Raw genomic sequence first — 26,453 nt, forward strand, 5'->3', positions numbered from 1 at the left:
AGTTGAGTTTTGATTCTGAGGCAGAAGAAGGAGAAGGAGGATGTGCTGTTTGGTGCTGGGATGTGGACCTCCATAGAGGATTCCAGGAACTCTGGGGCTTGGAAATCTTGTGTAATAAATGAGCATTAGCAGGCTTTGGATGAAATGGGATGGGTTGTGGGGGACTCACAGGCACTGGCAAATCCTAAGAAAACCCCAGCTTGGTGTTGGAAGCAAGGAAGCAGGCACAGGACAGTGGAGCTGTGGTGGGGATGGCCAGGGCCTTGGTGGGGCTTTGACACCTCAACAGAAACCTCAACAGTGGATGGACTGGCACAGCCACCCCCAGCAGGGGGAATGCCCATCTCCTAGGCTGAGGCACACAGTCAAGATGCAAACCTCTGCAGTGCCCACTTGTTACAGGCCTCCAGGCAGAGTGCGACTCATTTCGCATGACCCTCTGAGCCTCTACCAGCTCATTTTGCGTCCTCTCCCCATCCCTGCAACTCTCAAGCCTCTGGGAGCTTTGGCTTTGCCATCCTCCCCCCATCCTGGGGCCAGGTTTCCAAATGCCTCCTCTGCAGCTTCCCCTCTTGCACCTCCTGTGTGCTGCCTTTGTGCCCTGCCGCCCAGTCACTTTATACCAGCAGCCTCCTGAGATGAGTGTTTCCCTTCATGGGCATTCCAAGACATCATTCTTGTGCTTGGAGGAGGCTGTGCTGCAACGCCTATAGGATTTCCCCAGCTCCTTCACCCGTCAAAGCTGCTTGCCATGGCACCGCTTGGCTCAGTCCCCCCAGTACATCAAAAGTCTTCTCCTCTGGAGCCACCCATGCGTGTTCCTCTGCTGGCCTTCCTCACTCCTCTTTGGCATCTGGGAGCCCGCTAGTTCCTGGTCACTCCAGCAAGGCTGACACTTGTTATCACATCCCTGACCAGCCCTTCCTTGTTGGCCAGGACCAGGTCTAGGTGAGCATCACCCTTCCTGGCCCACCAGGCAGCTCTGCTAAGAAGGTGTGTCAAGATCCTCCAGGCTGCTGGCACCTTGTTTCTTTGCCTGGCCAGTGAACGCCTGGGCAATTACTGTTCCCCATAGGGCCCCGCTCATTAACCTGGAGACTTCTTTGAGTTCCTTTTGTTTGGGGGGTTGGAAGGGGGCGGGGGATGGGGATGGGCAGGGCGGGGCAGGGTGGGTGCGTGAGGGGGGCTCGCACAAGCCCTGCCCTGCAGCTGGGTCTCAGTCCTGCTCCCACCCCCTGAGACCTGCCACCCCGGGTGCCCCGGCAGGGAGGGTGGCTGCTGCTCTCAGCGGTGCCAATCGCTGCCCGTACCTGGACAGGATTCACGCAAGGGTTGGTAGGGGCCAGGGGGGTGCCGAGGGCCTGCCAAGGAGGGGCTTGCGGGTGGGATCTGAGGGGGAATTTGGGGGGTGTGGGAGGGGGTGGGTGATGGTATGTGAGCGTTGGCACGAGGGCTTGTGGGGGGTGGAAGATTGGGGTGTGGGGAGGGGGCTGAGGTGGGGTTTAGGGGCTGGGGGAGTGGAGGTAGATGTCACGCAAGGGGACTTTGCACGGGGGTTTGCATGAGCGTTCGTGGGGGGCTGGGGGTGCTGTGGGTAGTGGCGGGGGCTGAAGGGGCATGGGGGAGCTGAGGAGACATTCTGGGGCCTTGCGGGGACTGAGGGGCCCCAGAGTGATTTCAAGGGGACATGGGGGGCTAAGGGGACATGGGTGAGGGTCTACGGGGGGCTGAGAGCACATTGGGGGGTGTTTAGGGGACATTCTGGGTGGCTGAGGTGACACTGGCGGGGGCGAGGGGGCCTCAGGGCACCCATAGACTGCCCCGCACGCCCTCAGGGGAGACTGAGGCACGCACAAGCCTTGAGGGGGGTGGTGGGGGGTGTCCTGGAGGGCCCCAGGCATCCGGGCGACCCCCGTCCCTCCTCACTTCCCCCCCGCTGCCGGGGCGGGGGCACCCGGACGCCTGGGTCCCCTGGAGAGGAGCAGAGCAGCAGAGCGAGCACAGCAGGGGCGGGGGGGGTGTCCCCAGATTTGGAGGGGGGCCCAGATGGGGGGCGGGGGCCTATTTGGGGGAGGGTTCCCATGGATTTGGGGGTTGCTGTTGGGGGAGGTGAGGGACAAATGTGTGGGTGCCGAAATTTGGGGTGGAGGGCAAATGTGGAGGGCCCCATAGAGTGGAGGGGGTGCCCTATAGAGTGGGAGGGGGTCGCCAGCTGGGTACCAAGGAACACCCCCCGGCCCCCAAACTGGTCCCCACCCAGCCCTGGGAACAACCCCCCCGGCCTTGTTGCCTCCCCCAGGCCTTGGATCCCATCTCTTGGAAGTGCCCGACCGCAGCCGAAGCCCAAAAGGCACCTGCCCGGGGGGGCTGCCAGTCGCAGAGACATGGTGGTGCAGGGGGCAGAGGGGCTTTTTGGAAAGGCCCTGGGGAGAATTCCCAGGACAAGAGGGGAACCCCGTCTCCTCTTTGCCCAGCTGTGCCGCCTCCCTGCTGGTGTCCTAAGGCACCTTCAGGTGACGCGGGCTGATGTCACAGAGGGACGCCGCACGTCCCAGGGAGGTCTCCCCAGCGCCGTGGCGGTGCCGGCACTTCCCGGTGAGGCCTGGGCACCGCTGGGCACTGCTCAGGGTCTCCCCACTGCTGTAACTTCTGACGCCAGCTTTGGAAGAGGCATCCAGCCTTCTGACCCTGCCCTGAGGAGGCATTTTCATTACTATGTTATTTTCACAGAGACGAGCTCTGAAATAATGTTTCATATGGCCTGTTCCTGCCTGCAGCCACAGGGGTGCCACTGTAGAGACAACAGGACTGTCACAAGGTACACGAGGCCTTAGGGGGAACACAAAGGCAAGGGCACAGCAGGACAGTGGGGATGTGAGGAGAGACCAGCACTGGAAAGGCCTCGTCCTGCTGCTGTCCTTGGCCATGGCTCCAGGGAAGCAGCAGCCCCGACTCGCAGGTGGCACAGACAGAGTGCCCAGCCAGGCAGCCAGGGGCAGCCCCAAGGGCCCCAGGGGCGGATGCTCCATGGGGCAGATGGACATTTGCCTCCTGAACCCCTCCTGCATGCTGGGGCTGCTCACCCAGCTCCAGAGGGTAGTGAAGAGATGGGAGCTGAGACTAATAATTTTTCCAGATATCTTTATTGAGCTTATCTAAAAAGAGAGCCTGGATCCATATGTAAATGAGGGCTTTGGGTCAAGGAAAAAAGAAGTACGAAGCCAAGAATTATAATAACAAAGTTCTAGAATAAAAAAACCCAAAACATATAAAAACAATCAAACGAACAAAAAAACCCCAATAACAACAAAATAAACCCACAAAGAGAAAGTAAAGAAACATATGAAGAAAAATTAGTCCTGCTTTTTCCTGAGATGCAGTGGGAGCTCCATTGGCACAGTGGACACCTTATTAATCTAAGGAGGATTGTATTCAAATAGTTTCCTCAGGGCATCCTTGAGCTCTTCGTTCCTCATGCTGTAGATGAGGGGGTTCACTGCTGGAGGCACCACTGAGTAGAGCACAGCCACCACCAGATCGAGAACTGGGGAGGAGATGGAGGGGGGCTTCAGGTAGGCAAACATGCCAGTGCTGACAAACAGGGAGACCACGGCCAGGTGAGGGAGGCACGTGGAAAAGGCTTTGTGCCGTCCCTGCTGAGAGGGGATCCTCAGCACGGCCCTGAAGATCTGCACATAGGACAGCACGATGAACACAAAACACACAAAAGCTAAAAAACAACTTAATATTAGAAGCCCAGCTTTCCTGAGGAAGGAGCCTGAGCAGGAGAGCTTGAGGATGTGGGGGATCTCACAGAAGAACTGGTCGACAGCATTGCCCTGGCAGAGGGGCAGGGAAAATGTACTGGCCGTGTGCAGCAGAGCATTGAGAAACCCACTGCCCCAGGCAGCTGCTGCCATGTGGACACAAGCTCTGCTGCCCATCAGGGTCCCGTAGTGCAGGGGTTTGCAGATGGCAACATAGCGGTCATAGGACATGACAGTGAGAAGATAAAACTCTGCTGCAGCACAGAAAAAGAAACAAAAGACCTGTACAACACATCCCCAGTAGGAGATTGTACTGTTGTCCCAGAGGGAATTGGCCACGGATTTTGGGAGAGTGGTGGAGATGGATCCCAGGTCAAGAACCGAGAGGTTGAGGAGGAAGAAGTACATAGGGGTGTGGAGGCGGTGGTCACAGGCGATGGCGGTGATGATGAGGCCGTTGGCCAGGAGGGCAGCCAGGTAGATGCCCAGGAAGAGCCCGAAGTGCAAGAGCTGCAGCTCCCGTGTGTCTGCAAATGCCAGGAGGAGGAACTGGCTGATGGAGCTGCTGTTGGACATGTGCTGCCTCTGGGTGTGGAGCACTGAACAAGGAGGAAAGAACAGTGAGAATTTAGGGGCGACTTTTCTGAGCAAAATCAACACCATTTGCCATTTGTCATACTTCACACTCTCTACCACTTTTCCATTTCCATGAGATCATTCAGCTCTGTGGCTGGAGCTCAGATTGTTTCTGGCCGAGTGTGCCAGGAGGAGCGGGACCTCTGCCCGCTGGCTGCCCAGGAGTCAGCCCTGCTCTGCAGCAGCAGATTCGTGGGAATGGGGTGGGCAGTCCTGGTGTTCCAATTTGTCAGATAAACCTCTCCTCATGGAAAAAGGGCTTGTCAGTCTCTGCACTCCCATTGCCATGAAACCACAGTTGCAGGAGTGTTGGAGAGAGGTTCTTCTACAGCTCTCTCCCGTCTCAGCTGGAGATTCTCTTGCATTTCAGAAACCCTCACCATTTCTGCTGCATTCAGGGACAGCAAAGGGAGTCCTGCCAGGCAAGGGGATTGTCTGAGGGTTAGTGCAGAGAGAGGGGAGCTGGTCTGTCCCTCTGTCTTGTTCCCAGCTGCCCTCTGCTTCTGCCTTTCTGAGACAGAGGGGAATCGCACTCGCGTGTTGACATGGAAAGGCACCAGGCACTGCTGAGAGCAGAGAAACCCACTGCCGAGAGCTCAGTGTCTCACCCTTTCTCAAGGTCTCAGCACCCCACTTCTCGCCAAGGACACACATGGCTCCTTTCACAAACCCAGCAGCGTTTCCTTGGTCGTAGCGTCTCTGCGCTTCTCCACAGGGCATTCAGGTAACAGCAGGATGCTCCAGGACAGACTGGCATCCTGGAGGGCAGCTCAGTGCTTGGAAGGACACCCCAAGGAGATACCCAAGTGTCCTAGTGATGGTATGTCAGAAAGGGAGAGTCAGCTCATTCCCCAGCCACATAGACTACTTTGCCCACAGCCCCACGCGTTAGAGGAGAGCTTGGACACTTCATTCCCAGGGAAACACTTTCATGGGAGAAATCACTAGACCGGTGCCTGACTCGGCTGCTGCAACTCCCATCCCCAGAGAGCCTGGCTGAGAGAAAAAGAGAACAATCACAATATCACAGACAAGTGGAGAAACAAGGGAAAACGCAGTGATGGTCTGGCTGAGAGAGGCCAGGGCAGAGACAGCCGGGCACTCAGGACAGCGTTACCCTCACCCAGATGTTCACGCCACCTCCCAGACAACAACTGTGCCTGTCAGCTGCTCTCAGTCCCTGTGCTCTGCAGAGGGAAATGGGCATGTGGCTGGAGAGCTGGCCCAGGGCTCTGCTGGAGCTCTGGCTTCACAGGAGGGTCATGCCTTGAACCACAGAGCCCTGAGGGCTGAGGCTTTGCTGGGTGGGAGAGGAGGTGAGGGGGCTTGCTCAGGGGAAGGGGTCTGCATTGGAGGGGATCATACGGAGTTTCATGAATCCTTCCTCCCACAGCATTTCTGGTTTCTCTTTCCTCTCATTCCCTGATCCTATCCCTGCTGCCGGGAGATTCTCCTCCTGGGAGGTGTTTCCCTGTCCCATGTCTTTTCCCTGTCAGCTCTCACAGACCCCATCCCAACCCCTGTGCACTCCCCTTGGCCCCACAGAAACCTGCCTGTTTGCCGGGCACTGCCTGGGTTCATGTTCCTGTTTGCAGGTGGAAAAGGGCAGGTCAGAACAACCCCGATGGGTCCAGCAGAGCTGATGCTGGTGCTGCCCATGGGCAGAGGAGTGGCTGAAGGCACTCCAGGAGGTTCCTGGCAGACCTACTGACCACTCAAAGCTACAGCTCAGGAGTCTCACTGACTTCTTCCAACTTCAGAGCTCCCTATACATTTATCAGTTTTTGTACCTCCCCACTCTCTCACTAGGAAACAAAAATAAAATGCAAATACAGGAAAGCTCCTTATCTGTAACGTAATTCCTGCCTTGAGCTTCCCCTTGAAAAGTGCCCTCAGAAATGTCCTGGGGGTGAAGTGCAGCTGAGAGCAGCCCTGACCCACACAGCACCCCCTTGACAGCAGGACACTCTCCTGCCAGGAGCTGCCTCTTCCACCCGCACCTTCTCCCCGCACTGCTGCCGGCAGCTCCTCAGGGAAACCAAGGGCTGATCCTGACAGGAGATAAGTCCCTGCCACAGCACAAAGCACCCTTGGGTGCAGGGACCCTGCTCTGAAGGACAGACCCCTGGCTGCACACCCACCTTCACACTCTGCAGCCATCCCCGGGTGAAGGCAGCTGATGTGCCCTGTCCCTTTGACAGAGCCATGGGGAAGCCCTGCTCCAAAGCAAGTCCTTTTTCTCTATGGCGGAGAACCTCTGAGAGACCTCCTGATAGATCCCAGAGGCTGTGGGATGTGCCAGCTTCAGGAGATCATTCCAGGAACCGCAGCTGCGTTGCCCTGCAGCCAGAGACTTACCCTGTTCAGGGCTGGGAAGATTTTTCTCCAGCTGAGCTCTCCTCTCTCCTCCCACCCCAGACTGCCTTTACACCCTCTCTGCCTCCCTCCTCTGCCCTCGCTGCCTGCAGGCAGTGCCCTCAGCCCTGCTGCGCTTGGCAGAGGAGCTGCTCCTGGGCAGAGCCGTCTCTCTGCAGCGCTGCCCGCTTGCCATCAGCTCCCTCCATGCCAGGAGCCCAGCCCAGCTCAGCAGCAGAGGACCAGCCCAAGGCAGCCCTTTCTCTGCCCCCTCGGGGCTCCCTCCAGGTGTCCCTGGGGCTCCAGGGCAACCTGCTGATGTAATTGCTGATGTTCCCTCCCTCACCTGGAGATACACTTATGTCCTGTGGCATTTCTTGTATTAGAAAAGAGTTGGCAGGAGAATCACCTCTTCTTGTCCCAATAGTAGACACCAGAAGGGTGAAAGGGAAGGATCTCATTTTTCCAAGCTCGGGGGATGATTCCATTGAGTGAATTAGGACATTTCACCCTGGGTCTGTACTCCCAGGGCTGGCCAGACATTCAGTGCTCTTTTGTCAATCCCACATCTCTGCTCTGACGCAATGTCTCTGCCCCCACGGGGTCTTGGACACTTGGTAGCGGGTTTCCTTAAGGCAAGTAGGAGCTTGCCTGGTGACACAGCTGGGGTGCTTCAGCCCAAATGTGCAGCAATCCCCTCAGCCAGGGGCACAGACAGGATGAGCTAGAGCCATTACTGATGCGTACAGAACTCCGGCAGGGATGGCATACACTGCCCAGACATGGTGGCACAGCTCAGTACAGCTGGTGTCCAAGGACAGCATCCTCCAGGCACAGCAAGGATGGAAACTCAGGCTAAACTTGAGAGGCAATTCAAGGGCACCATGATGCGTGTTTGAAACATCCGGAACAGTTAAAGAAGAAACAAAGATAGTGTGTGGCCACCGCTGAGTTTCGTGAGAGCAGGTGTGGATAGATCTGAGATTGTCTATGTCCTCTCTGCCTCGATCTTTCCCTGCAAGGTCTCTCAGGCCTCTGTGACTTGAGGCAGGACCCTGGAGGAGAACAACCAGCGGTGGATGGGCATCAAGTCAGGAGTCACTTGAGCAAGCACCATCCTCACCAGTCTCTAGGACAGGATGGGTGGCATCCCAGGGAGCTGAGAGAGCAGGCCGATGTCACAGAGAGGCCCCTTCCATCATCCTTGAAAGTGGGGGCACTCCCTGATGACTGGCGGCACCCAAATATTGCATGCACCTTTCAGAAATGCCCCATGGATGAGCAGGGGAGTGAAAGGCTGTGCTCCAGAGCAGGTCCCCTCAGGTCACAATTCTTTCATGGCCGAAAGAGAAGGTGACAGGATTTAGCCAGGGGAGACTTGCTTTATGTGAAGAAAGGCCATGACTGTTAGGTGCGAGGAGAGACGTAGTTATCTTTGACCTGGAAGTCAGCAAGGTTTCCAGCATTGTCCCACAGAACACTCTTATGCCCAAGCTAGGATGGCTAATGCCTGCATGCATGGCTAATGGATGCATTCCGGGCTGTATGAGCAGGAGCACAGACAGTGGAAGTGACGATCCCCTTCTGCTCAGGACTTTTTACACCACATCCAGGTTACTTCTTTGGTTTATGTCACTGGATCTCTTCTAGCAAGTGACCAGGATGTGTTTGGAGAAAGCCCTCAGTAACTGGTCTGGCCCTGCAGGAGGCTGCTCGAGACACCTCCCGACGTCCCATCCAGCCTAAATATGACTGTCCTTTCTTCCCCTTCATTTTTCCAAATTAGGGAAAGCTCTCAGGTTGTCTCTGACCACAGAAGTCATTCACATCAGGTGCCAGGGTGCTTCACAGGTGTCCCCAAACAGCCCTGACCACATCCTTTTCATTCCTTGAAACCACAATTGCTTCTCTTTTTTTCTCTAAATCCCCTCCAAAATGAACGGCTTCCTTATTCATCCATTCCCCCTTGGCCATGCTTTTCTTTTTTCTTACAACCTTGGGGTATATCTGAGGTGGTTGGTGTGCTGATTTTCAAACTCAGGTGGCAACTCCATTAGGCAAATCATTCTCTTTCATTACCTGTGGGATCCTGCAATTCCCCATATTCTTATCTGGTTTGAGGCACTGTCCACAAAACCTGCAATGTTGACCATTTGGACTTTGAGTCCAGAGGGACCTTGACACACCTGGGGACTTGGCCAAATGAAACCTCCTGAAGTTTCATAAGGCAAAGGGGGCAAGGTGTGCACTGGGGGCAGAACAAAGGCGGTGCACTGGGACAGGCTGTGACGCGACTGGCTGAGGAGTGTCCTGGGCAGAAGGGTGTGGGAGTTATGGTGGATGCCATAGATGGATCCCATTGTGAAAGGAGGACGGAGAAACTGGAGAAAGTCCAGAGGAAGTCTGTCGGGATGGGGTTAGGGGCCTGAAGCACATGAGCTGTGTGGAGAGGCTGAGACAACCAGTCCTCTTTAGTCTGCTGTAGGGGAGGCACAGGGAAGCCTAAGAGCAGGTGACATCTTCCTGGAGAGATGAAGGTGGAGGCAAACTCTTCTGCTGTGGCAGATGTTTGGCAGAGGCAACAGCGGCAAGCATCCTCCATGGAGCTTTATACCGAATATTAGGAAAAATGGACTAGGCGGACGTTGACCTGCAGCAGGACACCCATCGACTCTCTGTTATCTCCATCTTTGGAGGTTTTCAGCTCCCCAGAATGTCACCCAACCTGACCCTGGGATTGGCAACCCCACCTTTGGGTGAGAGGCTGGACCAGAGGCTCCCCCATCAACCCCTTTCCCAAAAGCCCTTCCATGAGCCTGTGCCTTGCAGTGTGCCCCAGGAGAAGAGAGTCAGGTACAGGTGAGGGTTTCTACAGTAGAGGCTCATGGGACAATTCAGGGTGGCATTGTCCTGTGCTCAGTAGGTATCTCGTCCTACCTTTGATTACTCTTTACATTTCCCGGCCAGGCTCCTTACCCATGTGGTGCTTTAGGCTGTGAAGAAGCCTAAAGCCTATCCCCCCCTCCACCTCTTACTGGAACCAGGGAGAAAATATACGAAGCGGGCATGAATTCAGGGCAATTCTGTCTACAAGGTGTCAGCTTTAAATGATGACAAAGAGATAGCAGTGAGAGCAAAACCAGCAAAATCTCTCCCATTGTTTCTCATGCTTTTACCCCAAGACCTTTCTTCCCATTGCTTCAGCACACTGTGGAGCCTCTTGGTTATCTGGGTGAAGTCAGGGTACTCCCTCACACAGCCTGGCCTAAAAATCCTCTCTAGGTCATGATCCCGCTTGTATCACCTCATGTTACGTACAGCTCCAGCCCCCTTCTGCAGAGCTCCAGTGACTGGGCAGGTTTCCTTTTTTCCCTGCTTATTCACCTTCGCTACATTTTTTTACTGTATTCATACCAATATTGTCTGATGTAACGCATTTATCTCCTCACAACTTCACCCATTTCCAGTTGCAGTCTGAGACATCTCCCCTCTTGCAGCAGACATTGTGCAAAATCCTATGGAAGCCACTTTCCATGCTATGGAATGTCACTTCAGTGCTGCATGTACATTTGGGTTAAAACAAACAAAAACAAACCTAGAAAAAACCACGCTGGGCTATTTTTTCAGAGAGGCAGTTTCAAAGTGGCAAAGCAGTTCAATACATAAATATTGAGAGCCAAGTTCACATTTCCAGCAAGGGGAAATGTCCCAATTTGCTAATTAAACTCTTTGGCCCATCCTGCCTGGAGTTGTACAGCAGTTGTGTCACACAGTAGCCAGTGTCAGAGGGAAGAGGGAGGCAGCGGGAACTGGAATGGTTTGGGCTCAAATGGAACTCAGACCCTGAGCTGGCAGGACAACACTGGCCGCAGTCGGACACAGGTTCCCTGAGACGACTGTGAGCTCAGACCATGGGCGTGGAGGATGCACAAACCTCTTGAAGTCCCATCTCGGCAGGGGAAGAGGAAGGGTTTGTGAGAGACATGGGCATGCAGGGAAAGAGCAGTGTGTGCATAGCAATGAGCGTGTGAAAGGCCGGAGAAGGACCTGAAATAGCAAGGGGTGTCATGCTGAAATGTCAGAGGTTGAATTTTCACTCTGAGGCAGCAGAATGAGGAGGATACGCACTTCAGCGCTGGGTTGTGGAGCTAAATAGAGGATTCTAGCATGTCTGGGGCTTGCAAATCTTGGGTAATAAATGAGCATTGACAACACTTTTGGAAGAAAGCAAATAGGTTGGGAGGGGACACCCACAGGAATTGGAAAATCCTCATAAATCCACAGCTTTTTTTGGAGCTAATGAAGCCGGCACAGGCATGGGACAGTGTAGCTGCGGTGGGCATGGCTTTGGGCCTTGACACCCCAACAGACCTGAGTAGGCTTCTGTCTCTTCCACTGAGACCCATGAGAGGGCACTCGCTCCTTAAAGCTCCAGCACCTCGTTGCCTCCTCACCCACCCACCACAGAGCCTGCAAAGGGTCCTCCTGCTGACCAGTACCCGGCTTCACACACTCACACATTACACAGAGCCCTGAGCATTCCAAGAGGGAAAGGAGCTCCCTCCCCAAAGGATGGGGGTCAGGGCTTGGCCATCCTGCTTGGGGAAGCAAATCAAGGGCTTTCACAATGACTTCCACGTTTAAATTTCTTCCTGTAGCAAGTGTCTCTGACATCCTTTCCTGCTTCACCAGCCCCCAGGGACAGGAACTTTGTCTGCTCATTCCCTCCTCGGTCTCTTCAGAGGCAGAGATCAGCAGGGCCTGCTAACACCCCCAGAAACCTGGAGGTTTGCTTCTGGCTTTTACTTCTCCGGGGGCTTGCTCAGTCTTTCAGGATCTGCAGTGCAGGAGCTCGGCACCAGAGGGCTCATTAACACGCCAAACGCCCTAAGGAGCCAGCTCTGAGCCTAATTCTCCTTTAGTCTTCCATTCTTATGGGGTTCATGAGAGAGGTGTCAGGAGTGGAGTCAAAGTGAAAAGATGCCAAAGCCAAGAGCCCAAGTGAATGAAATACTAGATTTTCAATAGCCAGTTCTGCATTAACACAGTGCTGCAGCTGGGTTACAGCACTGTCCTCTTTCTGAGGAATTTGAAAAGTCACAAAATCACAGAATGATAAGGCTTGGAATCCCTTCTCCCTCTGGAGATCGTCTAGTCCAAACCCCCTGCCAGAGCAGGGTCACCTGTTACCCATCGTGCCTGGAGAGCCAGGACAGTTGTGTCACACAATACCCAGTGTCAGAGGCGAGAGGGAGGCAGTGCGAATTGAAAGTGTTTGGGCTCAAATGTGGGAAATACTGTTTCCCACAGTATTCTCCTGGAGAAACTGGCTGCTCATGGCTTGGACGGGGGAACAATTCACCAGGTGAAAAACTGGCTGGAAGGTGGGCCCCAAAGAGTGGTGGTGACTGGAGTTCCATCCAGTTGGCAGCCGGTCACAAGTGGTGTTCCCCAGCGCTCGGTGCTGGGGCCCATTCTCTTTAATGTCTTTATCAATTATCTGGATGAATGGAACGAGTGAACCCTCAGTAAGTTCGCAGACGACAACAAGTTGGGAGGGAGTGTCGACCTGCTTGAGGGTAGGAAGGCTCTGCAGAGGGATCTGCACAGGCTTACGGACCGATGGGTCGAGGCCAATGGTATGAGGTTCAACAAGGCCAAGCGCCAGGTCCTCTACTAAGGTCACAACAACACCATGCAGCGCTACAGGCCTGGGGAGCAGTGGCTTGAAAACTGCCCAGCAAAAAAGGACCTGGGGGTGTTGGTCAACAGCCGGCTGACTACGAGCCAGCAGTGTGCCCAGGTGGCCAAGAAGGCCAACAGCATCCTGGCCTTTACCAGGAACAGTGTGGTGAGTTGGACCATGGAAGTGATCATCCCCCTGTGCTGGGCCCTGGTGAGGTCTCACCTGGAGTGTTGTGTCCAGTTTTAGGCCCCTCACTACAGGAAAGACGTTGTGGGGCTGGAGCGGGTCCAGAGAAGGGCAAGGGAGCTGGCGAGGGGTCTGCAGCACGAATCTTGTGAGGAGCGTCTGAGGGAAATGGGGGTGTTCAGTGTGGAGAAAAGGAGGCTGAGGGGAGACCTTCTTGCTCTCTGCGACTCCCTGAAAGGAGGGTGTAGAGAGGTGGGGGTCGGTCTCTTCTCCCAAGTAACAAGTGATAGGACAAGAGGAAACGGCCTCAAGTTGCACCAGGGGAAGTTTAGACTGGATATTATTTCCTGGATAATAGGAAAAAATTTTACACTGAAAGGGTTATCAAATATTGGAACAGGCTGCCCAGGGAAGTGGTGGAATCCCCATCCCTGGAGGTATTTCCAATTAGACGGGTCAACGTAGTGCTTAGTGACATGGTTCAGTGATGGGTTTTGTCAGTGTTAGGTTGATGGTTGGACTTGCTGATCTGAAAGGTCCCTTCCAACCTAGACAATTCTATGATACTGTGACCCCCCAGTTTCTCTAGGAGGTGGTCTGGGCTACCTTTTTCGTCCAGTACCCAACTTCCAGATGTTGTGGTCCCTCTAGTGTCCAGTCCAGACTTAGGCCCTGAAAAATAACTTGCTCGCAGGCGTATTCTACTCTCTGGTCTCTCTGGTTTGGTGTTTGCTTGTGGGTAAACCACTGCCATACACACCAATGTTATATACATACACACCAGTCTCACCAGTTGCTGGCCCCCCAAAGTACAAAAGCTCTGGTGACTTGTGGTTCCCACTCCAGTGTCTGGCACTTGAACCTCCATCTGCGCAGAGAGCAGAGAGCTCCCTCGCCCCACAAAGCTCTTGGAAAAGGAGAAACAGGACAGGCTGTGGTGATCGGTTGTGGGGCACAGCCAGGGAAGTGTCCTCACCAGCCACCTGTTTGCACATGACCATCTCATTTCATCCTCTTTCCTCTCTCTTGTCCCATCTTGTTCCTTTAGAAACCTTTGATCCTTTCCTAGAAATCCCACGGCAAGTCTTGCACAGTCCCCGAATGTGCTCTCTGGCCTCCCACCATGAGTCTCAGACACCCAAGACAAAAACCCCCCTCCTCCATAGGCAAGGTCATCCTGGCACGCTCTCCCATTGGCCCACTTAACTAACTAAATTGACACAACTATGTCAGGACTTTCTTGGAATTATTGTCTTACCTTTTGAGTCCTGAATTGCTCCTCTGAAAGCATGGCAGCTCACGTCCTACAAATGGCAATCCTTTCTTTTTTATGGAAGGGCTGGAGACAAGGTCAGATGAAAATGCCTACATGGTGTATGTAGGTATTTGCAGCCTTGTGCAGGAGGAGTGGGAGATTTTAGAATCAAAGAATCATAGAATGGTTTGGGTTGGAAGGGATGTAAAAGATCATCTAGTCCAACCCCCTTCCATGAGCAGGGACACCTCCCACTAGTTCAGGTTGCTCAAAGCTCCTGACCTTGGACACTTCCAGGGGTGGGGCATCCACCACTGCTCTGGGCAACCTGTTCCAGGGTCTCACCACACTCATCATAAAGCCTTTCTTCCTTATGTCCAATCTAAATCTACCCAATTTCAGTTTAAAGCCATTGTCCCTTGTTCTGTTGTTACCGGCCTTGGTAAAAAGTCTCCCTCCATCTTTCTTGGCCTATGACCACTATGTTTTCATCTGCAAACAGCGTGGAGAGAGCCCAGAGATCTCCCAAGATGGGGTTTGGAGGCCATCCTTTTCGACGCAAAGGAAGGTGAGAGCAAGGTGGGGCAGCCGGGTGGATGACTACAGCCTGCAGGGAAAGAGGCAGAGGTGATGGGACACCGTAGGACAGCCTGTGGTGGAGAAGACAGAGGGATGTGGCAAAGCTGAAAGGCCCCTGACAGAGCCAACCTCTTCATGCCTTGGGCTATGGCTGTTGTCTCTGCCACTGATGCCTATGAGGAGACAACCAGTCCTTCCAGCACTGGGGTCTCATTGCCTCCTTGTCCATACTCAGGAGCCTGGCTGGTGTTGTACCATAGCCCTGTCCTTGGCATTGCACATCCCCACATCACAGTGTCCCAGGAAGGGCCCTGAGGAATGAGTGAGGGACAGGATCTCCCTTCCTGGGGGCTGGGGGTCAGGCCTTGGCCCTTTGGGTGATGGGGTCAGGGCTTGGCCCGTTGCGCTAATGAAACACATCCAGGTTTACTCAGCATCAGAGCCACCTTCACCTTGCTTTCTCTGACCTGTCATCGCAGCCTCCAGGTTACTGCTCTAACCTGACCCTGGTGATAATTCCTGAGTGGTGTCCCTCAGTGGGACCCATTAACACTACATGAAACTTTGGAGTTTGAATTTGACTTTGACTCCTTGAGAGGTTTCTTCAACTTCCTCTCAGCGACCGAGGTTCATGGACTTGGCATCAAACCCACCAGAGGGGTCATTAAAAGGCCTTGGGCTGGTCCTCTGCGTCTGAGCTGGGCTGGGCTCCTGGCATGGAGGGAGCTCATGGCAAGTGGGCAGCGCTGCAGAGAGACGGCTCTGCCCAGGAGCAGCTCCTCTGCCAAGCGCAGCAGGGCTGAGGGCACTGCCTGCAGGCACCCGAGAGGAGCCAGGCACAGAGAGGACAAAGGCAGCTGGGAGTGGGAGGAGAGTTCTGAGCTTGTTCTTGGGGAAATCTTCACCCCTGTTGACACAGTCAGTCTCTGGCTGTAGGGCAAGGCAGGGGAGTCTCCTGGAGGGATGTTCTAGGGCTGGCTGAGAGGAGCTGTCAGGATGGCTCTCCCGGCTTCTCTGGTGTGGAGAAGGAGGACGTGCTTCAGAGCAGGGCTGCCCTGCTGCACCATGGCAGCGACAATGAAGGAGGGCTGCCTTCTGCGAGGGACTGTGGCAGGGTTTTGAAGACAGGTGGGTGTGCAGGCAGGGGTGCCCAGGGCTGTCCTTGAGAGCAGGGTCCCTGCACCCCAGGGGGCTTTGTGCCGGGGCAGGGACTCTGCTGCTTGCCAGGGTCAGCTCTCAGCCTGCCCAAGGAGTTCCCCCCACCCCGAGCTTCTGTGGGGAGAAGCTCTGGGGCAAAGGAGAGACTCCCCTCAGGGCAGGGTCCTTTGGCTCTTCTGAGAGTGTGCTGTGTGGGTCAGGGCTGCCCACAGCTGCAGATCACCCCCAGAACACTGGCAGAGGCAGCATTTACAGAGGAAAGACAAGGCAGGGGCTGCCTGGAAGATGAAGACATTGCAGGGTCTGTGCTCTCAGCTGCCTCCTGAGGGAAAGGAGCTGTCACTGTTCCACTGAGGAATCAGCAGATCTGCCAGAAAGCTCACAAAGCGCCTTCACCCCCTCCTCTCCCTACACACAGCACCAGCAGCACCTTTGCTTCCAGCATCAGGCTTTCTCTCATCTCCTCCTGAGGAGCCACAAAGAGGGAGATGGCCCTGGGCAGTGCCCTGCTGCCAGGAGGGGTCTGCAGGGCAGAGCTGAGCCCCCAGCGGGTGGGATGGGCTGTGGGAGCAGGGAGAGGGAGGAGACCTGGGCACAGAGAAGCAGCTCCTGGCAGGGGCAGCTCCAGGCAGCAGAGACATGGGCAAGGGCTGGGGGAAACTGCCAACACACACTGGGGAGGGGGCGCTCAGGCAGCTCTCCTTTGGTCCTTCACTGGAGACGTCTTCTGGGCATTCTCTGCTGGGCAATGAGCTGACTCTCCCCTCAGAACATCCCATCCTAGGGACCCCAGACTCTCTGCTTTGCCTGTCCTCTTGGCTTGCCAGCTGCCCCCAGAAAGGCAGAGCTCTCCTGTGGGATCCTAGGGAGGGCTGAGCCTTTCCTCGGGGGTCGGCACTCTCCTCACAGAGTCCTTTGCTTCTCTCTGTGAGGGGTTGTGTCCTGCTCTCCCCATCACAGCTCTAACTCTGCTTTGGGAAAGAGAAGAATTTGTATATTTGTCCTTTCAAACAGAGCTCCGCTGTTCCCATATGAGTTCAGTTATGTGTTTGTTTTTTGTTTTTTTTTTGAGCGGAATTTGTGTGTGAAGTCATCTTCAAGGCAGCACAAGCAGAAGCACAGGGCAGATGGAAAAAAGACTGATGGACACTGCAGCTCTCCTGACTCTGCACTAAACCACAGAGATCAGAGCCCTGTTTCCTGTCCTGTCTCAAGACTCCAGAGTTTCAATCATAAAAATTAGAATTTCTTCCTCTCAAACGACCACTCACCAACTGTGATGGCAGAAAAATAAAAAAAAACCAATCACTGAAAAGCAGACTGTCTTTGCTATAAGGCGTCTGTCCTAATTTTGTCTTTCTTTTTTCCTCCTTTGGACAGAGCCCCCATGCCCAGAGGCAGCACATGTGCACCAGCAGCTCCATCAGCCAGTTCCTCCTCCTGGCATTCGCAGACACACGGGAGCTGCAGCTCTTGCACTTCACCTGAGAAAGGGTGAGACACTGAGCTCTCGGCAGTGGGTTTCTCTGCTCTCAGCAGTGCCTGGTGTCTTTCCATGTCAACACATGAGTGCGATTCCCCTCTGTCTCAGAAAGGCACAAGCAGAGGGCAGCTGGGAACAAGACAGAGGGACAGACCAGCTCCCCTCTCTCTGCACTAACCCTCAGACAATCCCCTTGCCTGGCAGGACTCCCTTTGCTGTCCCTGAATGCAGCAGAAATGGTGAGGGTTTCTGAAATGCAAGAGAATCTCCAGCTGAGACGGGAGAGAGCTGTAGAAGAACCTCTCTCCAACACTCTTGCAACTGTGGTTTCATGGCAATGGGAGTGCAGAGACTGACAAGCCCTTTTTCCATGAGGAGAGGTTTATCTGACAAATTGGAACACCAGGACTGCCCACCCCATTCCCACGAATCTGCTGCTGCAGAGCAGGGCTGACTCCTGGGCAGCCAGCGGGCAGAGGTCCCGCTCCTCCTGGCACACTCGGCCAGAAACAGTCTGAGCTCCAGCCACAGAGCTGAATGAAGATCTGATAGAAGTGGAAAAGCAGTGCAGAGTGTGAAGTCTGAGAAATGCTGTTGATTTTGCTCAGAAAAGTTTCCCCTATACTTCTCACTGTTCTTTCCTCCTTGTTCAGTGCTCCACACCCAGAGGCACCACATGTCCAACAGCAGCTCCATCAGCCAGTTCCTCCTCCATATTCGCAGATACGCGGGAGCTGCAGCTCTTGCACTTCGGGCTCTTCCTAGGCATCTACCTGGCTGCCCTCCTGGCCAACAGCCTCATCATCACCACCATCGCCTGTGACCACCGCCTCCACACCCCCATGTACTTCTTCCTCCTCAACCTCTCGGTTCTTGACCTGGGATCCATCTCCACCACTGTCCCCAAATCCATGGCCAATTCCCTGTGGGACAACAGGGTCATCTCCTACTGGGGATGTGTAGCACAGGTCTTTTTTTTCTTTTTCTGTGCTGCAACAGAGTTTTATCTTCTCACTGTCATGTCCTATGACCGCTACGTTGCCATCTGCAAACCCCTGCACTACGGGACCCTGATGGGCAGCAGAGCTTGTGTCCACATGGCAGCAGCTGCCTGGGGCAGTGGGTTTCTCAATGCTCTGCTGCACACGGCCAGTACATTTTCCCTGCCCCTCTGCCAGGGCAATGCTGTGGACCAGTTCTTCTGTGAAATCCCCCAGATCCTCAAGGTCTCCTGTTCAGACTCAGACTACCTCAGGGAGGTTAGGCTTCTTGCAGTTACTGTCTTTTTTTCTTTTATTTGTTTTGTTTTCATTGTGCTGTCCTATGTGCAGATCTTCAGGGCCGTGCTGAGGATCCCCTCTGAGCAGGGACGGCACAAAGCCTTTTCCACGTGCCTCCCTCACCTGGCCGTGGTCTCCATCTTTATCAGCACTGCCATGTTTGCCTACCTGAAGCCCCCCTCCATCTCCTCCCCAGTTCTCGATCTGGTGGTGGCAGTGCTGTACTCAGTGGTTCCTCCAGCAGTGAACCCCCTCATCTACAGCATGAGGAACCAGGAGCTCAAGGATGCCCTGAGGAAACTATTTGAATAGAATCATCCCTAGATTAATAAGGTGTCCACTGTGCCAATGGAGCTCCCACTGCATCTCAGGAAAAAACAGGACTAATTTTTCTTCATATGTTTCTTTACTTTCTCTTTGTGGGATTTTTTTGTTGATGTTGGGTTTTTATGTTCATTTGATTGTTTTTATGTGTTTTGGTTTTTTCTGTTCTAGACCTTTGTTATTACAATTCTTGGCTTCCTACTTCTTTTTTTCGTGACCCAAAGACCTCATTTGCATATGGATCCTGGCTCTCTTTTTAGATAAGCTCAATAAAGATATCTGGAAAAAATTATTAGTCTCAGCTCCCATCTCTTCACTACCCTCTGGAGCTGGGTGAGCAGCCCCAGCATGCAGGAGGGGTTCAGGAGGCAAATGTCCAACTGCCCCATGGAGGATCCGCCCCTGGGGCCTTTGGGGCTGCCCCTGGCTGCCTCGCTGGGCACTCTGTCTGTGCCGCCTGCGAGTCGGGGCTGCTGCTTCCCTGGAGCCATGGCCAAGGACAGCAGCAGGACGTGGCCTTTCCAGTGCTGGTTTCTCCTCACATCCCATCCCCACTGTCCTGCTGTGCCCTTGCCTTTGTGTTCCCCCTGAGGCCTCGTGTACCTTGTGACAGTCCTGTTGTCTCTACAGTGGCACCCCTGTGACTGTGGGTAGCAGCAGGCGATGAGAACCTCTTTATTAGAGCTGGTCTCTGTGAAAATAGCACCATAAAATGGCTCCTCAGGCCAGGGCCAGAACGCTGGACGCCTCTTACAAAGCCATTCTCAGGAGTTGCACCCAAGCAGCCGCTCCCTCAAAAGGACTTTTTCCCTTCTGTGGTTCTTGATGGTTTCAGGGCAACAGGCTCGGAATAGTTTTTGGACCAAGAGTTGAATGAAGACCTCTCTTCAAGGTTGAACAAGTCCACTCAAACAGCAACAGGTGTTTGCCATATGGGCCTGGTGCTGCCCCACTTGCAGCAGAGCTGGTGCCAGATTTCATCCTGGAAAAGAATTGGAAGCTGCCAGGAGAGCTCATGGGATCTGCAGGGACATTGTGTGAGGGTGGGTGGGCAGTGAGGGGCACCTCATCAAATGAGTGACCATCCAAGGGAATGTCTCCCTGAGGAAAAGAGGAACGTCAGGAGCCAATGGACAAACAAGTGTGGGCTGCCAGGAGAGGCTGTGAGGAGCCAGCAGGCAAAGGGACAGAAGACTGGAGAGTGGTTCAGGACACCCTCTTGGAAAGCCCCATGGGCTGGATCTAGTGCAGCCCTCCCCTGCCCTTTGTGCCACTGGAGACACCCCTTGGTCCTGCCCAGCCCGGTCCTTTCTGAATGACCCAGGAGGGAAGATGGAAAGGGGATCTTCTCCTCACCCTGACCAGCATGGCCAGTGCAGGGTCACCCCATGGCCCCAGGGCAGCACAGCCCCCTCCCTCTGAAGAGCAGCACCGCCAGCTCAGGGCCCTGCAGGAAGCACAGGGTGGGAACCAGGAACGTCCAGCCAGGCCAGCCTGGACACGCTCACCTGGGGAAAGGCTCTCCTGGAAGAAGGTGTGTCTCTGGAGAAGAGCTAGGGAGCATTTCTGTGCCTGCAGGGAGGATGTCTCCCCACCCTTGAGCACACCTGTCCCATGCGGTTCCAGCACAGTGGGGCCATTGGACCATTAATGGGCAGCAGGGATGGCCTTCCCCTTGCTCTCCAGTTTGCCCGTCCCCTTACTCCTCACTCAGTCACATCCCTCTAAACTCCCCAGGTGCTGCTTTGAGCTTCAGGCAGTTGGAAGAATGCCCTGGTCTTTCAGCAGGCTAAGAATCTCTTCAGCCAAATCCTTCCATGTGTTTATATCTATCATATCCCAACCATCTCTCTCCCATGCTTGGAGTGCTGTTATCCCTTTTGGACGATGACCCTCACTGGAGGAGTTTCACCAGGTTGAAGAAGCCCATCTCCCCCACCGGCCCCACACAGGCAATGTGCTCTATGCCCCAATCCTCAAAACCAAGAAATTCCAACTGAACTCAAGAAAACAGGTTTCAGCATGAGGGGTGCATGACTGTGGAGTGTCCTGTCGTGGAGATACTAAAAACCAGCCTGGACGTCTTCTTAAGTGACCTGCTCTGGCTGACTCCCTCTAGGGCAGGGGGATTGAACTAGTCGATCTCCAAAGATCCCTTTCAATCTACATAATTCTGTGAGGACATGGCAGTCCAGCAATGTCTCGGGTAGATGTTTGTGAGGTGCCTTCTGCCTGAGAACCCAACAGGCCAGCAGCAGGCCAAGGTCTGGCATGTTGATTGTGAGGTCACCGCTGCTCTAAGAGCGGGCATCTGCTTTCGATGCTCATTTTGGGGTCACCCCTGTCTCTGCAGGTGGCCGGCCAACCCCAGGCTCAAGGCTCGGTTCGGTGCCTACAGGGTCCTTTCTCCATGAGTACCTGACAGGCCAGCAGCAGGCACATGGTGTGGATGTTGGTTAGGAGGTCAGTGATGCCACAATCTCTGATAGGCCAGAAACAGGCAGATCACTTTGATACTGGTTTGGAGGTCACCGCAAAGGTCTGAGTGCTTGATAGGCCAACACCAGCCTCATGGATGACCTTGGTGCTTGGGAGATCACGTCTGCCTGAGTCCTTGATAGCCCCGCAGCAGGTGAATGGCCTGAATGCCAGTTGTGAGGGTGCTGCTGCTGCCTGAGGACCTGAGAGACCATGAGCAAGCTCCTGGGTGTTTGAAGGCCTGTGTTCCAGAGCACCCCTTAGGCCAACAGAGGGTTGATGACCAGGCTTGGTTCTTGTGAGGTCCCAAGTACGGGACATGCCAGCAGCATGGGTATGAATGCAACACACAGGATGGACCATGCCAGCATGTATGGAACATGCCAGCAGCTAGAGGTTGCTTCTTGCTTCTGAGGTTATGGTTCCTCAGGCACATGATTGTCCACCAGCAGGCTCATGACTGGGGTCTGTGTTTGTGAGTTCGTTACCTTTTGAATACCTTTTTAGGCCAGAATGAGGCTTGTGGCTGCGTTTGGTGCCTGTGAGGTCTCTTCTTCCTGAAAAATTTCCTGAACTATTCCATAGGTGGTGGGACATTCACACTAATGGTCCCAAGACTTAAGCCAGCATTTGCCTTCTCAGCAGTGAAGTGTCTTGGGCTTTCTCTTCCCTGGGTTGGGATTTCTGGACTCACTGGAGGGATTTCCAGCAGAGCCAAGATGCCTGGGCCCCTGACCCCAGTCCTGGATGGGGGTGGGCATGGCGAGTGTGTGATGCCCATCACTGCCTGACGAACTCTTATCCTCCATCCTATGGCAGCCATTGTATTTCCTGCAGCAGCAGAAGCCATTTCCAGAAGACATCCAGAAGGAGTCTGAGATGAGTCCATGTCTTTGTGTGTCAAGGAGCAGAGTGTGAGGGTGGACAGACATCAGTGAGTGTCTGGAACTGCCAGGGTGAGAGCAAGGTGGGGAAGGGAGATGGGTGTCTCCAGCCTGCAGGGAAAAAGAAGCAGCTGTGGGACAGCGTAGGACAAGCTGTGGTGGAGATGGCAAAGGGCACTGGCAAGGCTGGAAGTCACCAAGAGAATGCAAGTCTTTGTCCCCTGGGGCACAGCAGTGGTCTCTGCCACCAAGGCCTGTGAGGAGACATGTTGTCCTAAGGCACTGGGGGGGCCTCCTGGCCTCCTTGCACACCCCCAGCAAGGCTGGGCACTGTCCCACCGGTGTCCTTCACTCAGCATCACACCCCCCACCTCCCACTGTCCCAGCAAGAGCCCTGAGCCATGCGGGAGGGACAGGATCTGCCTTCCCAGGGCCTGGGGCTCAGGGCTTGGCCTTTCTGCTCCATCAAACAAAGCCAGGGCTTTCTCAGCAGCTCAGCTGCCTGCACAGCACCTTTGCCTGCCTGCAATCATGGCCTCCTCTCAGCTGCTCTAACGAGCCCCTGGGGAGGCTTTCTCAGGGTTTGCCTCAGAGGGACTCATTCATACCTCAAGGTACTTTCTTTCTTCTCACTTTGACTTCCTGAGAGCTTTGTGCAACCTGAGGCTCAAGGGCTCAGCACCAAATGCACCATGGGGCTCATTGCAACAAAGAAATCCTGAACAGACCACGTCTCTTCCTTTTCTACTCTTTTACAGTCAATTAGAGACGTTTCCTAGTGTTCTTATGGTGAAAGATTTGAAAGAGCTTCTAATGAAAAAGACTGTTCATTTTTCAGGGGTGTAGTTTATTGTGTTTCAGTTTAGAGAAGAGGTGACAGCAGCATTCTCTGACTGATATGGATCCAGGGTCTCTCCTAAGGAGATCTGGACTGCTGGCAGAAGCTGTCCCTTGAGGTCTGACACAGGATGGCCAACCTTGCTCCTCACCTCCCCAACCCCACCATGGCTCTCATCGGCCACCTGGGACTTGCATCCCTTTTCCCTCCATCAGACTTGTCCACCGCAGTCTGCAGCTGGATGTTCCAGCTCCTTTGCACCAGCTCCCACCTGCTTTCCTCAGAGACCTGCTGCACACACGCAAACAGGGATTGTCTTGTTTTTGAACAAACAAAAGTAAATGATCAGATTCACCATTAAAATAAACCACTCCTCAACTGTGTGCCAAGTACAATCTGCCACCAATGAGGTTCACCTTCCACAAGGCATAACCATGCAAGAAATATTTTAGAGAGGTGAAAAAAACATCAACTAAGCACACCTAAAGATTGTGCTAAAGACAGAATGAGAGAGACTCTCTCTCATTCAGTAGAATGATAGGACTGCATACCACCCTAATTTTATCATCCCTTGCCCTTGAACATGAAGGCAGTACAAAATATCCCCCAGAGATCAGTATATTAGAACAAGGCTAATCCAAGCAAGGAGGATAACACCAACAAAAGTGTTTGAAGGTTCAAGTTGCAAGAGGACATCATCCCAAGCACAAACCGAGGTTGGGCGGAGAGTGGATCGAGAGCAGCTAAGAAAAGAACACGTTCCCCACAGAAGTTTTGGAGGCCCCATTCCTGGATGTGTTCAAGACCAGGTTGGATGGGGCTTTGAGCAGATGAGGTGCGACACCTACAAATGCCCATTTCTCATGGAGGATGCTGCCGAGAGCACCACCGGTTATTATTTGGTCACTGTCCTGCCAGAACTGAGCCATCTCCTTCCCTCTAATGCTACCAGGGGGGAAGGCGGCCAAGAAAAGAAGGGAAAGAATCTGAACAGCCAAACACTGCTGTGAAAATGAAAAATTTTCAATCCCTAGAATCCCAGGGGTGACTGTGGAAGAAAAGTGTTAGAGAAACCTTTGTCCTGTGTCTACGGGTTCATCTCCGTGTCTCCCCAGAGCTTCTACAGCAGAGATGCTCCCACTTCTTCCTCGGCTGAATGGCTGAATGTACATTTTAGTGCTATCCTTCATCAGACAAAACCCAAAGTCCCTGGCTGTTCTGCCTGAAAGACAGAAACAAACTGCTCAAGATAAAAATCCTTCCTCTGAGACAATCCTTTAGCCTTCCTCGCCATACTGATCATCGCACACCACTAACTATTCCCTTGGAATTTCCAGGCTCCCCAAAATCTCCCAGAGTTAGAAAATTTCTAATGAGTGGAGCAGGGCCAGGGGCAGAAGGAGATGCCCTGAGCAGGAGCGGGAAAAAAATAAATGCCCCAAGTGGGGCAGGAGCAAAGTGAGTCACACCGATTTCGGCAGAGGCACAAAGAGCCACCTTGAGCAGAGCAGGAGTAAATCCAGACACCTGTTGTAGGGCAGGGGCAAAAGGAGCCTCCCCAGGCAAGAGAGGGGAAAAACCAGCTGTCCTGAGAGGGACATGATGAATAGAAGTCACCCAGGCAAGGCTGAGGCCACACTGGAAGCCCCAAGCGAAGGATATAAAGAAGAAAGCCTCCCGAGTGGAGCAGGAGGAAAACTCCCTGCCCTGAGCTGAGCAGGAGGAACCCACTGCCCCGAGCAAGAGTGGGGAAGACTAGAGGACCCAGGCGGTGCAGGGGCCCAACTGGGGAGCTCAAGGGGGGCAGGAATAGCAACCAGCTGCCTTGTTGGGGCAGAAGAAACAGTCACTGCTGTCCAGGCAGGTTGAAGGGTTAAACCAGATGCTAAAAAGTCACCCAGAAAAGGCTTTTTGGAGCTGCAGGGTGGGAGAGCAGCTGGGTGGGGGCCTGGCGGCCACCCAAGGTCCACACAGAGCAGTTGCTCAAGGTGGTTCTCGGTAGCGCTTGTTCAGAGTCAGCCTGTGGCCAGCCCTTGGCCAGCAGTGCCTGGGGCAGCCCAACAGCTGCCGGCTGGTGGCCCCAGGAGGTGCCCGGGCTGTGGTGGCTGCGGGGCTGCAGTGCGTTCCCATGCGTGCGGGGGTGGCCCCTGTCACAAAGGGGCAGTGATGCAGCACCCGCCTGCTGCTTGTGAGCTCACCTGGCCAGGGCTTGGCATCCTGAAGCTCCTTGGGCTGAGCCGGCCTTGGGACAGCTCGGCTCCTTCCTTTGCCACTTGCTTGGCTGCTTTTTCCCAACCATTCATCGTTTACTGCCCACTTCTCCTCAACTTCCATCCTCTTCCAAAGGTAACGATGATTTGACCTTCAGGACAGATCATACAGGAGGTAGATATGGGATCAAAGTATCGGCTGGTCTATGCCTTTGGGAAGGTAGGATGAGCTCTTACAGCTTTATAGCCTGGCCAGATACGCACTATGGGTAGAGTTCCTATTTGCTAATTGTTATTTCTTCAACATATCCTAGGATGGGTACGTGGGGGTGGCAGTGTACTGTGAGGCTTTGGGCTCCATCTGGAATGAGAAGCAGCACATCCTGACAGATGCGGTAGGAAGGGAGACAGAAAAGGAGCACAGCAAAGGCAGCTGTTAAAGCAGCAGCTGAAAGCCGGTCCTTCCTGCGTCCAAGGGGGCAAAGTGTGGGCTGGAGAACCAGAGGGCTCTGCTGCTAATGCCAGCCAGAGGGAAGCAGCAGGTCCTCTTCAGAGAAGGTGACACCCAGCGCAGTCTTCCCAAAGGGCCTTGGTAACTGCTGTCAGTTGGAGTCCTGTGACAGGGACAGCAGGGCCACCAGCCTGCGTCTCTGCAGTGGTTATGAATCCCCAAAGGATGCCTGGACTTGGGTTTTCACTGCCAAATTGGCATTGTTTGTAGAAACATCTTGATTAGATGTTCATTTCAGGTCTTAGTGTGCCAGGTAGACCAAGGAATGAGGCTGCAGATATTCCTTCAAACAATTCCCCTTGATCCTCTCCTTAGCAACTACTCAGCGACTATCTACAGTCATCCTCAGCGACAGAGCCAGTACGTAAAGCTTGATTACCTACCGAGCCATGGTTAACTTTAAATTTGATGATGGATATCAGGGCTTGTGCACAGGTCAGGGATAATCCAAAGCTGCCGAACAGGACCCACTCGCTCAAGTGGAAATAATTGGTGTCTCGTTGCCTGTGGGAGGGAAGGGAGATTAAGAGTCCATCCAAACGAACATCTCGCTGTTAGAGATGGGTCTGGGGAGCTCACAGCCAAAAGATGTTCACTGAGGGTAGTCGTGGCAGCTCGCCGCACAGAGCAATGTGCTGCGGCTGGTTTGGGGACTAAATATCTCCAAAGCTTGGGGTTCATTGATGTTGTGCTTTCCCACAGGCCGGGCCATGTCCTGAGGAGTTGCTGCTGCCTCGTGCGTCAGGCCCAGGGGACCATCAGCCCTCGGGATGGGGCATTTCTCATGCGTGGAGAAATTCTCTAACTCTGGGAGATTTTGGGG

General features: G+C 54.1%; 2 protein-coding genes across 2 annotated transcripts; one reads left to right on the top strand and one right to left on the bottom strand.

Annotated features, from left to right (window-relative positions):
* Window positions 1-2,811: 2,811 nt before the first annotated feature.
* On the bottom strand, window positions 2,812-4,343 carry LOC141737403 (olfactory receptor 14J1-like). Its single transcript, XM_074572094.1, has one exon. The coding sequence runs from the start codon at window positions 4,341-4,343 to the stop codon at window positions 3,417-3,419; it is 927 nt and encodes a 308-aa protein (XP_074428195.1). The 3' UTR covers window positions 2,812-3,416.
* An 8,278-nt stretch (window positions 4,344-12,621) lies between these two features.
* LOC141737390 (olfactory receptor 14J1-like) lies at window positions 12,622-18,697 on the top strand. Its single transcript, XM_074572079.1, has 2 exons — window positions 12,622-12,654; window positions 17,759-18,697. The coding sequence occupies exons 1-2, from the start codon at window positions 12,622-12,624 to the stop codon at window positions 18,695-18,697; spliced, it is 972 nt and encodes a 323-aa protein (XP_074428180.1).
* The last annotated feature ends 7,756 nt before the right edge of the window (window positions 18,698-26,453 follow it).

Source organism: Larus michahellis, unplaced genomic scaffold (genome assembly GCF_964199755.1).
Source record: "Larus michahellis unplaced genomic scaffold, bLarMic1.1 SCAFFOLD_117, whole genome shotgun sequence".
Classification (NCBI taxonomy): Eukaryota; Metazoa; Chordata; class Aves; order Charadriiformes; family Laridae; genus Larus; species Larus michahellis.

Bases quoted from the DNA above. Each gene is read 5' to 3' on its own strand.
- LOC141737403 (XM_074572094.1), bottom strand. From the start codon at position 4,343: ATGTCCAACAGCAGCTCCATCAGCCAGTTCCTCCTCCTGGCATTTGCA.
- LOC141737390 (XM_074572079.1), top strand. From the start codon at position 12,622: ATGGAAGTGATCATCCCCCTGTGCTGGGCCCTG. The intron at 12,655-17,758 runs GTGAGGTCTCAC...CTCCTTGTTCAG, and splicing joins TCCCCCTGTGCTGGGCCCTG to TGCTCCACACCCAGAGGCAC.